General features: G+C 42.1%; 1 protein-coding gene across 4 annotated transcripts in view; it reads left to right on the forward strand.

Moving 5' to 3' along the window:
- The window catches only part of GRIA1 (glutamate ionotropic receptor AMPA type subunit 1), a 379675-nt gene that overhangs the window by 234072 nt on the left and 132472 nt on the right, over positions 1-13131 (forward strand). For all 4 annotated transcript variants that reach the window (XM_075543167.1, XM_075543168.1, XM_075543169.1 and 1 more), the window contains one exon: positions 12372-12533. In XM_075543167.1, coding sequence (XP_075399282.1) covers positions 12372-12533 — 162 coding nt within the window. The remainder of the gene's footprint in view (positions 1-12371; positions 12534-13131) is intronic.

The following is a 13131-nucleotide window of genomic DNA, read 5'->3' on the forward strand; positions in this document are numbered from 1 at the left end:
AACAGTGAGCACTCATTAAGCACTGGCTTTGTGCCAGGCCCCGTCCCGAGTGTTTACATGCCCCATTCTTCGAAACCTTGGAGCGCCCCTCTGATGTCCGTGGCGTCAGATCTGCGTTTGGAAGAGCAGAGATCTGAGCCTTGGAGAGGTTAAATAACTAGAAAGTACACAGAATCTGTTCTTTTGTTGCCAGGCACACATGATCATTAATCGCCCTAATGATGGCCCAGAGCCTCTTCATGATCCTTAAAGCGTTTTGCACATCTTCACAGAGAGATCAAAGTATTTCTAATGTAGTCATAGTGTTAAGCATCGTTTTAATCCTTTGAAAATTGTAATTGGCACGTGATTGATGAAGCGTAATAACTAATTTACTTAGTTGAGTACTTTCCTTGTCAGTCTGCTCACAGGGTGATTGAGCTCAGCACCATTTCCTACAGTGGGCATGTAGTAGACACGAACTCCAATCCTAGCTGGACCTCAGAAAGCTCTGCTTCCATACACTCGGGTGGCCATGGACACTTTGGCCATTATTCTCCTTTCTGGACCTCAGTTTCTCTATTTGTTTAATAAAGCCAACTTCCAAATTCTTTATGTTTATATAGATCAGAAGAAGACTTTGTGGCATATACGGTTATTTATTCAGCTGCTAACCTCAAGGTCAGCAGCTCAAATCCACCAAGCACACTGAAGGGGAAAGCTGAGGCAATCTGCTTCTGTAAATACTGACAGTTTTAGGAGGTGAGGAAGCATTTCCACTAGGTCCAATACAGCTCGCTATGCATTGGAATCAACACCATGATAGTGGTTTTGGTTTTTAGAAACTATAGCCTATGGACCAAATGTAATCCGCCACCTGTTTTTGTACAACCCATCAGCTAGGAATGGTTTCTATAGTTTTAAATAATTAGAAAACAATAAAAAACAGACATGTGAGAATTGTGTCATTCAAATTTCAGGGTCCATAAATAAAATGTATTGGAACTCCTCCAGGCTAGTTCATTCTTCCATGGGCTATGGCTCTTCGCTCAGTGTGACAGCAGAGTTGGGTAGTTGCTACAGAAACCTTATGCTTTGTAAATTCTACCATTTTCACAAACTGATCCTTACCAAAGAGTTTGACGACTGCTTGGATGAGATGTAAGGGAGCCCTTCTGGCACTGTGGGTCAGCATTCAAATCCATCTGCCTCTCGGAGGGAGAAAGAAGATGGCCATCTATTCCCGTGGATTCACTGCTTCAGAAGCCCTACAGAGTGTGACTGTGAGTCGGAATGGATTCAGGGATCATGGGGTCTCAAGGGGAGGTAGGAGTAGATGTGGGGTAGGTTGACATACAGGTTTCACATGAGTCAGAGGTTTGGGAAACAACTAAACCCTAGGAGGTTGATACCCAGGGAGCAGATCTAATAGGGCCTCCCTCAAATATTCCTGTAAGGCAGAAGTCCACTTGTGAGGGCACCTCTCGAGCTCAATGAGACATTTCACCTGGGATATTAACTATGCCAGGTAGAGTGTCAGGTTTTTTGACCCTCTTTGTCTGGGGTCACCTGGGCACAACCTTCTGAAGTTAAGTGCACAGGTTCCTCCAAGGCAACACATTGATAATGAAGACAGACTTGATGGCTGGATCAGAATTGAAAATTTTTTTTCCTGTATGATATCAGGTCTCTGAGTCACAGTTCCTCAACAACCAAACAGCGCTGGATACTCATTCATTCATTTAACTTTAAATAAGCACCAGGTGTTTATTATACAACCTTACCCCTCAGGGTGGCTTGAAGGATTAGATGCTGTTGTTGTTAGGCACCACCTAGCCAGCTGCGACTCATAGCAGCACAACAGAGACCAGCCCTGCCTGGCCCTGCCGGCTTCTCCCTCACAATGGTGGCTGTAGTGGAGCCCTGTGTTGAAGCCATTTTTCAAGTCCATGTCATTGAGGGGGGAATTAAACAGGAATGTGTATATTCATTATATATAATGTATATGCATATGTGTGTATTATGTGAGTATATGTATATTATATATACATATATGTATGTGTGTACATATATGTGTGTGTGCGTATGTGTATCTATATATAAAACCAAACTCACTGGCATCACATCAATCCTGACTCATAGCAAACCTATTGCTAAGGGTAGAACTGACCCTGTGGGTTTCTAAGACAACTGTTTACATATGTAGAAAATATACACATATGTAGTATTTGATAGAATGGCTAACTGAGGTTAAGAGCTCAGAAGATGTTTAAAATAAATCTAGAATGACTATTGCCTAATGACTTAAGTTTTCACTTTTAATTGGCAGCAGCTTGAAAAATTCTTCATAAGAGGGCTTGGATCAAGCAATATATAATGCATAAAAAGTGGCAGTTTTATCATTAATGTCATTTTAAGTATTTTTATGCACAATGCTTCTAAAGCTGTGTTTTGCTGAATTTAACAACACCTGTATTCTGTTAAAGAGTCCAAGTGGCATGGTGGCTTAAGCATCGGGCTGCTATCCAGAAATCTATGGTACCAACCCATCTGTTACTTCACAGGGAAAAAAATGCGGCAAGCTAGTCTATAAATATTACCCCCATAGGAACTCTCGAGACAGCCCTACTCTGTTCTATAGGGTCACTGTGAGTCATAATCAACTCAATACCATGGCTTTCTATTGGACTTCATGTTTTCAAATTGCAATCCAATAACAAGCTAGCCTGGTCTCCTTTAACAGGCAGCACCAAAGCTTTAATAAATACAATAACTTCTGTTTCCCTTCTTGTCGATGCCACTCTCCCTCCCTTCCAAGGAAAGAATAGATGAGTCTGAACCTGCTAGGCTAATGTTTTTGTAAAATCAAACCCAGAGACATGGAGTTGATTTCAATTCATAATGACCTCATACGAAGTTTCTGAGGTTGGAAATCTTTACGCAAACCGACACCCTTTTCTCCCTCAGAGAGGACGGTGGGATTCAAGCACCAAACATGGGGTTAGCAAACCCAGTGTCACCACCAGGGTTCCTCAACCAACAAGGACAGGTTTTTGTTTTCAGTAGTAGTATAGAAATAATATATTCACACGCTAAAACACATCAACAATTACAGAAGGGTATTAGACGAAAAGAGAAGGCTTGTGCTCTCCCTCCTCAGACATGTTAAACCTTGGCGGTGTTTTCTTATTCTGGTGGTGACCTCCACACCTCCACCCACTAGGCTACATCTCTTGGGAAAGACAATGAATCATCTCACCCTTCCCTCACACCCATGCCTGCCTCAATGCTTGCTAGTTACCTTCATTTGGAATTCTTCGGAATTTAGCCTTTGCTATTTGACTCTGCTGAACCTCGAATTTTTTATTTACTATTGTTATTGTAGTTGATAATTTCACTGTGTCCGTTCAGGCTCAAGGCCACCCATGTGCTAAGGCAGAAGTACCCCTCTGGGTTTCCTTCCTGTAACCTCTATGGGACCAAATTGCCAGCCCTGATTCAACAGTGCCACTAGGCAGGACTGAGTATCAATCAGCCTGTCACCTGCCAGCGAAGTAAGTGCAGACCACGTTCTTCAACCAGGGCCCTTCTTCGCCAGCCTCTTTTGTTGATTCCAGCTCATAATGTCTAAATGGGACAGAATAAAACTGCTCTATAGGGGTTTCTTTCTTTCTTTCTTTCTGACGCTGATGGTCTTTTTGTTTTATTTTGCTCTCTAGAAGCTTCAAGGCTAACCTTTGCTATTGAGCGTATGCAACAGCAGACAGCTGCATCCACAGAACACCTGGAACTCAAACCATGCATCTGTCCACTAGCTGCCATAGCTCCATCCTCTGCACCAGCAGGTCTCCTTTCACCAGCATTGAAGCTTCACTAAAATACAAATATCTGTTTTTCTCGCCAGCATTGCTGAATAGTCATCCTTGCATCAGCTATTTCACAAAAACTCCCAGGATAGTCTGCTGTGAGCAACAACAAGTCTCTACAAATATAAATTAACATAATACGTAGATGAGGGTAAGCAAAAAAGCAGTGCAAAGATTTATACATGCTGGACTTTATTCCAAGCAAGACATGTTTCTGCATGGCTCTGTAATCAATGGATGGCTGCCCACAAATTCTTCCCATAATACACTTACTTGTCTTAGTTTCCTTGGGGGGCTGGAGGTGGGGGCTTCAAAAAAAGATCAGTCAAAACAGGGGCTTCCAGAGAGAGCTGCTGTTCCAGTACAAGTCAAGGCAGCGAGGTCCACTCCAGTTTATGGTAACTCTTTCTGCAGACATCTAAGGGGTCATTTGATAGATTTTCTCAAAGGACACAGGAAATCATGGGGGTTATTAAAAGGAAGCTATTTTTTTATTTCTTTAAATCATTTTATTGGGGGCTCATACAACTCTTATCACAATCCATGCATACATCAATTGTGTAAAGCACATTTGTACATTTGTTGCCATCATCCTTCTCAAAACATTTTCTTTCTACTTAATCCCTTGGTATCAGCTCTTCATTTTTTCCTCTCCCTCCGTGACCCTCCTCCCTCATAAAATCTTGATAATTTATACATTATTATTACTTTGTCATGTCTCACACTGTCCAACATCTCCCTTCACCCACCTTTCTGTTGTCCATTCCCCAGGGAGGGGGGTCATATGTAGATCCTTATAATCAGTTTCCCATTTCTATCCGACCTTCCCTCCACACTCCCACTCTTACCAATGGTCCTAAGGGGTTCATTTGTCCTGGATTCCCTGTTTGTCCAGTTCCTATCTGTACCAGTGAACATCCTGTGGTCTAGCTGGATTTGTAAGGTAGAATTGAGATCATGATAGTGGGGGAAGAAGCATTAAAGAACTAAAGGAAAGTTATGTGTTTCATTGTGGCTACAAAGCTCACTGACTGGCTCATCTCCTCCCTGAGATGCATCTGTAAGGGGATGTCCAGTTGCCTATAGATGGGCTTTGGGTCCCCCATCTGCACTCACCCTCATTCACAATGATATGAGTTTATGTTCTTTGATGCCTGATACCTGATCCCATTGACGCCTTGTGATCACACAGGCTAGTGTGCTTCTTCCATGGGGCTTTATTGCTTCTCAGCTAGATGGCCACTTGTTTAACTTCAAGCCTTTAAGACTCCAGATGCTACATCTTTTGATAGCCGGGCACCATCAGCTTTCTTCACCACATTTGCTTATGCACTCACTTTGTCTTCAGAGATCGTGTTGGGAAGGTGAGCATCATAGAATTCCAGTTTAATAGAACAAAGTTTTCTTGTATTCAGGGAGTTCTTGAGTGGAGGCCCAATGTCCATCTGCTACCTTAATACTAAACTTATAAATATATCACATAGATCTATTTCCCCATCATCATATATAAATAGATTTACATATGTATATGCCTGTATTTAGACCTATATAAATGCTCTTTGCCTCCTAGTTCTTTCCTCTATTTCCTTTAACTTTCTTCTTGTCCCACTATCATGCTGAGTCTTCATTTGGGTTTCAGTAATTCCTCTCAGTTACATTGCCCTTGATCACACCCTACCAAGTCTCCTAATCCCTCCTTGCCACCAATTTTGGATCATTTGTTGTTCCTTTGTCCCTGGGTTTGTTAACACCCACTCCCTTTTCCCCACATCCCCTTCTCCCATGTCCTCCCCAGAACCTTTGCTCCCATTGTTTTCTCCTCCAGATTGTTTATCCTTCTTATCTTATTTAGATAGACCTGCAGAGATAAGAAAATAAAATAAAATAAACTGCATGGGTAAGAAAAAGACCAGGAAACTTCACTGTTTTTCCCCCCTTCATTACTACAATCCATTTGCTCGTTCATTGAAGATGACTTTTCTTAGGAAATCTTAACTACCCTACAACCCTATTCTGGCCCTTCAGACCTTTTCTTTGCTCCCCAAACTCAAAGAAGATGTGAAAGGAACATGATTTGTGTTGCTCCAAGATACCCAGACTGAAAAACGTTTTGAAGTGGTGTAAGCAGCAGCATTCAGAATTCTTCAGAGAAGGATAAGAGAGGTGGAAACGAAGCCTTCAGAAGGCTTCCGATCTACACAGACAATCTGACAAGAAGAAGTCACTTCACATTTTGACATTTTTGTTTAATAGAGGTTTCTGTGAGGTAGCAATGCTTTTGTCCTTCCCCATGGAAATAATCATAAGTCATAGTGACCCCATGTGTGTCAGTGTAGCACAGTATTCCAGGAGGCTTCAATAAGTAATGTTTTGGGAAGTAGATGGCAAGGCCGTTGTGCCTCAGGGTAGATTTAAATTGTCAACCTTTTGGTTTGTTGTCAAGCACTTAACTTTGGCTCCAACCAGAGGATCACTTCCAATTTCCTGGTTGTGATATTGTCCTAGAGTTATATAACATACTACTAAGATGGAAAGTATAAAAAAATCCTTCTGCATCATTTCTTGCCTTTGAATATTGTATATGGGTCTGCAATTATCTCAATCAAAATAAGGTTTATCTGAGAACATACATAAGATATACAAAATATCAGTATATAAATGAAAAATGTTGGGGAAAAAGGAAGGTATTTGGGTGTTTCCTACAGCCCACTCATTTTTGCTTGAATGGAGATGATAGGCAGAGCATCCTCTCCCTCCCCCTCCCCAAGTCACACACAGGACCACACGGTGGGCCATGAAGATGCCAGACAGGAGCTCACTGACTTAACTGCACCAGGAGCCACCCCCTCACCAGGCTCCATTTTAGATGAGAAGCAATCCTTCCACAATAAACATCTGACTACATGAAAAATGGAGGGGGCGTTGGTTTCGGGGACCTGGGTTTTCATGCCAAAGAGCTTAGAACACCAGCACCCTGTGGGTTAATTTCATGTTCATTCAGCATTCACAGGGAGCCTGGCATTCGAGTCAGTTTTGAGGACATGTTGTACAACATTCAAAACAGTTCAAAGACACCAGTGACAATCCAACCTTATATTTAAATCTTTAATAGGATACAATTCATAATGATGCATATAATATAATTAATAGCACAAATAAGGCATATTTTGAAAAATACACTAATTATTAAAAAATTACCCTCTTTTTAAAATAAAAGAACAAAGAAAATTAGAAAGTGATTTAACAAAACCTTGCTTAATGAGAGTGCTCAGGGGAAAAGAATGAGTGAGATGACTTTCCTAGTTAACTGTGAACAAATAGTTAACTCCCTTATTTCTTATTTAATGAGGAACACCTTCATATATTGGTAGAGTTTGTTTTCCAACATTATACGGAAATCATGTCTAGCAATGATAAGAGACCAATTTAGTGATGAAGGAGATTGTGGGGATGCAAGATTATCAAGGCCAGCATGCAATCTCACATGAGAAAAGAAAGAAAGAGCAAACCCATTGCTGACAAGTCAGTTCCAACTCACTGTGACCCTGTGTAGTAGGACAGAGTAAAACTGCTCCATAAGGTTTACACGGTTGTAATCTTTATGCAAGCGAAGTGTTGTACCCTTCCCTTATGGAACAGCTAGTGGATTTGAGCCACTGACCTTTCCATTAGGAAAGAAATAATCACTACACTACCATGGCTCCTGAAGTGTCATGCAGGTGAGAGCATATCAGCTATATTGGAACATATATTGTCCTCAAGTAATTACCTAGTATTTTTTTTCTTTTACTGAACAACCCAATTATGAGCTTGTTTCACTGTTATTCTCTGCCTACTCCTTATCAGGAGTGTCCCGTTCATTTGCATTTATGTAAGCACGCTTTGGCTCCACCAGCCTTGCACAGAGACCTTCTGGTGATGGAGTTGAATGGCATTCCTGTTTGGACAAATGTTGCCATTTCCTTTGGCCTCTATGATGTCCGAGTTGGAGGCAGTCAGTACAAAACCCCGAGGAGTTCGTTACTGATTGTCAAGTGACAGAATGTGACTGCAGGAGATAATTTCCATTTCATTCTCTCAATAGTTATTTCATGGACAAGATGTTCTGTTTAAAGTCCTAAAAATTATGGGAACTCTCTCAAGTGTGCATTAGCTTTTAACCAGCGGTAGGATGGCAGTGCTGTTCTGTGATAGAATGTCTTAGAACGCCTCCTGGGGAAAGCAAGCACAAAAGCAAAACCCAGTTGCTAATGAGTGGATTCCGACTCATGGGGACCCTCAATTATGTGATCAAGATATGTTTAACATAAACCTATGAGTATCTCTCAGCTATTAATGAAGTTTCTGCTTTTAAATGGCAGTAGCCTCAAAACACTGGGGAGGTTATATCAGACTCTAGACTGCATAAGGTGATCTTGCAATGACATTTTTTCCATGCTTGGTCTCTTCGCTGCATGCGCTACTGGGTAGAACTGTGTTCCCTGGTTTCCTTGGCTGGGAAGCTCACAGCATCAGATGGGAGGCCTTTCTTCCAAGGTGCTGTTGTGTGGCTTCACACTGCCAACCTTTAGTTTAGTCCTCCAGTGCACACCATTTGTAGACCCATGAACTTTACATAGGGGATCATAAAAGAAAAGCAAACTCATAGCAAGCCGACAGCACAGAGTAGAACTGTCGCATGTGGTTTCCAAGACCATCATTTTTAAGGATAAATGGCTACATTTGTACTCCATGAGGCCCTGGAGGCTTTGCATGGTATGCGTGGCGGTGAGCAGCTGATCACCCAACAATGGCACCAGCCGGGCTCTACGTCGTGTCATTGTTGTTGTTGTGTGCCTTCCAGTCAGCTCGGCCTCATCACACTGCGCAGCACTGCACCGACCTCGCAGCTGCCCCTCTGCTGGGGCCCACGGTGGCTCTCAGTCCATCTCATGGAATATCCAATTCTGATTTCTCCGCTCTCAACAGCTTCCCATATCCCTGTGCAAGTCCATTTGACTTCTGCGTTCCTAGACACTGGTCTGTGGGACAAGTTAATCTCAAAGGATACCTAAAGTCCCAAGACTCTCCTTTCCTCCAAGTAAAATTATCCACTGGCATTTGCTGCCTACTGATCATAGTTCCCTTGCTTAAGTACCATCCTCACTTGAGGAAAGGCTTGGGCTTTTATTCATTCATTCAGCAAACATGTAGTGCAGCTCCACTCTGTGCCAAGCATTGTTCTAGGTGCTGTAGATATATCAGCAGACAGCAGGGAGAGGGTTCTCCCCTCTTGGACATTCCAATGTAAGGTGAACATATGCAGGGAACATATGTAAGGGGATAGATGAGTAGACTGAGAATCTCAAGTGGTGGTAAAGGTCTGGAGAAACTGGACCTGACTAGACACGGTGTTGGAGTCACTTGATTTGAACTTTCCCAGAAGCAGGTACTAAATCAAGAATTCAAGTGGAAATGGATTATTTGGATCCTGTGTTTAGAACTCAGTGCTACCAAATACATATACATACATGTAGATGTATAACCACATACATACACACACATATATCACAAATTAGTGGCTTCAGAAAACTAAAATGAGACGTTGTACCATATACCTTGGACTATTATCCTCAAAGTCAACGGTTCAAATCCACCAGCTGCTCTGAAAGATGAGAGGTGTCTGTTCCTGTAAAATTTGACCACCTCAGAAACCCTATGCGGAGCCATTATGAGTCAGAATCTACTTAGTGGTCGTGAGTCATTCTATATATTTATAAATCGCTGCTGACTCACAGTGACCCTAGAGGACAGAGTATAACTTTCTGTCAAAGGGACTGTGAGTTTCAGAGATTTTAACTGTTTGTGGAGTAGAAAGCCCAGTCTCTCTCCCATGGAGTGGCTAGTGGTGTCAAACTGCGGTCCAGTAGACTGCAGGACAATGTGTAAGTACTACATCGCCAGGCCTCCTGATGTGTGTATACAACAACAAAATTAATTTGTTATCTTATACTTCTGGAGGCCCGACGTCCATAGTTTGGGCCCTGTTGTTCACTTCTGGGGACTTTTCATCTAGTTTCTGGTGACTTCCGGCAATCTTTAGCATTCCTTTGCTAGTTGAAGATTAATCCTGCTCATGGTGACTATCTCTCCCCCTTGAGTGTTTCTGGGCCTATTGGACTCTTTAAGTATGACATCACTCAGAGAAATTAGATTTAGGAGCCATCCTGCACTGGTATGCTCCTATTGGCATAGCATAAAAAATCCTTTATTTTCAAACAAGGTCTTATCACAGCTGTTGGGGTTAGGGTTTCAACACATGTTTAGGAACACAATACAATCCACAACAGATACTGATTCCATACCAATAGACATGAAGTGTGGCAGGCAAAGAAAGACACTCAGAGAGGGTGCATGATCTAGATCTGGTAATATAGTGGTAATACATCGGGCTGAAGTTTGAAACTACCAGTAATTCCAAGGGGAATAAGATGTGGTTTCCTGGTCCAGTGAAAAATTACAGTGTTGGAAACCCACAGAGGCAGTCCTACCCTGTCCTATAGAGTTATTATGAGTTGTAATCAATGAAAGTTTGGTTTTGGTTGTCCAGAAGTTGAGCCCTGGTAGTGCTGTTGGATAAACATTGGACTTCTAACCCTGGGGTCATTGGATCAAACCCACCAGTTGCTCTGCAGAAGGAAAATGAGGACATATCTTCCCTTGGAGATCTGCAAAGTCTCCGAAGACCTATATAAGGTCACCATGAGTCAGAATCAACTTCATGGGAGTGGGTTTTGGTTTTGATCCAGAAGTTGAAGACCTTGCATGGTGAAAAGAATAAACATACTTAGAGGTTCAAGAGGATGGAGATTCAAGTTCAACTATAGTTCTCAGAAGGAAGATCTGGCAATCTACTTCTGAAAAATGCAGCTATTAAAAACCCACTGGTCACAGTTCTACACTGGCAGACATGAGTCACTGTGAACCAGAATTGACTCAATGGCAATTGAGTTGGTTGCTATTATTGTGTGCTTTAAGTTAGTCAGTTTCCATATGTGCAAAGGAGCTCAATTGGGATTTCTGGAACTCAGTGCAGAACAATCCTCCCATTTAAGTCACTCAAATGGCATTGGTTGAGGGCACCTAGCAGAAACTCCCTGAATGTATGGTTTACTGTGCAGGTGAGCAGAGTACCAAGTGTTTATGTTTAGGATGCAACAAGAAGTATCAGTGTATAAAGGAGAGAGGAAATGGGTTCGCATTGGCTGCATATAGCTATCACAGGCCAAAAATGGTTCTTTAGACAGGGGTCAAGAAAACATTTCAGAAGAGATGGCATTTTAGGTGACGTGTGAAAGATTTAAGGGAGTCAGCCAAGAGAAGCAAATTTCTACAGAGAATATCGAAGACAAAAGCCCTGAGTGGGACTGAGGGAGACACAGGCTCTGAGTCTAGTTTGTTTATGGGAGGAGTGCTTTTGAGGTTTCAAGTCCATTTGTAGGTAAGGCAACTCAGTCATTGAGAAATCAGGGAGCTTTCCCAGAGAGTTATAGAGATGCTGAGGCAGAGCTGAGGCCAGCACTCGGGTGCTTTGGCTCTCAGTTGAGGCTTCCTTCATTCACACTGTCTCCCCCATTATTATTATCATTTCCCTTATTGGAATCTGGCAATTTCCCCAGCTGTGGAGATTTTATGATCCCTGCTCAGATGTCTGCAACGTAACTCTCCACTTCTTCATTTGGCAAATGGAAATGATAATTTCAACTTTAGATTGTCTAAAGTGAAATGAGGCCACATGTACAGAATTACTATAAATTATTGAATGCATTATATAAGTGCAAGATTTCTTATTTTTTTTTGGTGGAAGATAATTCTGAGTTTAGGTGAACTTCACCAAATTGGAGTAGTAGTTTTATTCTAGTTAGAAAATCATGGCGAGTATTAGAATTGCTCATGACTCATCAGGCAGAGAAGAATTAGTCCGTTGTATGTAAAAGTATTCAGGGAGAGGAATGGAGAGTTAGGTCACCACAAATTTTCTGGTGACCTAAGAGAAGTTGTAGGAACTTGACTCTGATGGACTATCCATCCTTGTTCTTTCAAAGGGGCTTGTGGTAAGTGGAGAGGAATAGAGATGAAATGATTGCCTCCTTCTGTGTCTACTTTATTCCATATGGCCTGGTCACTGTAATCTACTGAAGTGTAATGTGCTAACCACACAGTTCGTAGCTGCATTTTACAGGAATCATTGTGTCGAATCTTCCCCACAACCCCATGAACTCCATTAGACAAACAAGAAAACCATTATGCGAGCCCAAGCCTGTAAAGCTAGTGGCTCGTAGGTAGAAGAGTCAGCACATAAGCCCAAGCAAATGCTCGTGGCCATGCTGCTAACTTTGTGCACAAAGTAGTAATGGACTTCAGAAAGAAGAGACACCACCACTCAAATAAATCATAGAACATTCTATGATTTTATACCATTCTATTCCAAGTTCCTCTTTCCAGGAAGCATGCTTTTACTTCTACCCCCTCTTCCTCCCTCCACAGGGATTTATGGACATTGACCTAAACAAGTTCAAGGAGAGTGGAGCAAATGTGACAGGTTTCCAGTTGGTGAACTACACAGACACCATCCCGGCCAAGATCATGCAGCAGTGGAAGAACAGCGATGCTAGAGACCACACCCGAGTGGACTGGAAGAGACCTAAGGTGAGCAGGCACCCCGAGATGAGGAACAGGTACTCTAAGAGGAAAGGACTATGGGAAACGGACCTTTAATGAGCAAAGTTAGGCTATACGAATCAGACACTCCACAATGATAATGGTGTTAGCAAGGGAGGCATTTTATCTTTCGCCTATGTAAACAAACTTCATTCCAGGGCCTATCAAATGACTCTAGAAATCTTGAAACTTCCAAGATGCTAGTGTTTTTATCTCCATCAAACGCATATGACTGCTACATTATAGAACCAGCTGTTGCCGCAGAATTCTAAACAGCAGATGAAAGAAAAATGAAAAGCACAATTGCTACCTTGAAAACATTTTTCAGAAATCACACATAGACCTTGTGCTCACATGGCATTGGCCACATCTTAGAAACCTGTCCCCAGAAGGCGTGCAAGGGGGGTTAGAAAATGGTGTCTGACTTCTTGGCAGGCTTTCCATGTTGCCCCACTCCAGTGGGGTGCTACTTTCATTTATTTCTTTGTGAATAAAGACTCCTTGAATTGGGCAATGTGACATCCCTTATTTTAATCAGCCGTGAGCCCTGGTGACATTGTGGATTATGCATTGACCTGTTTAGCAT

This window comes from Tenrec ecaudatus, chromosome 2 (genome assembly GCF_050624435.1).
Source record: "Tenrec ecaudatus isolate mTenEca1 chromosome 2, mTenEca1.hap1, whole genome shotgun sequence".
Lineage (NCBI taxonomy): Eukaryota > Metazoa > Chordata > Mammalia > Afrosoricida > Tenrecidae > Tenrec > Tenrec ecaudatus.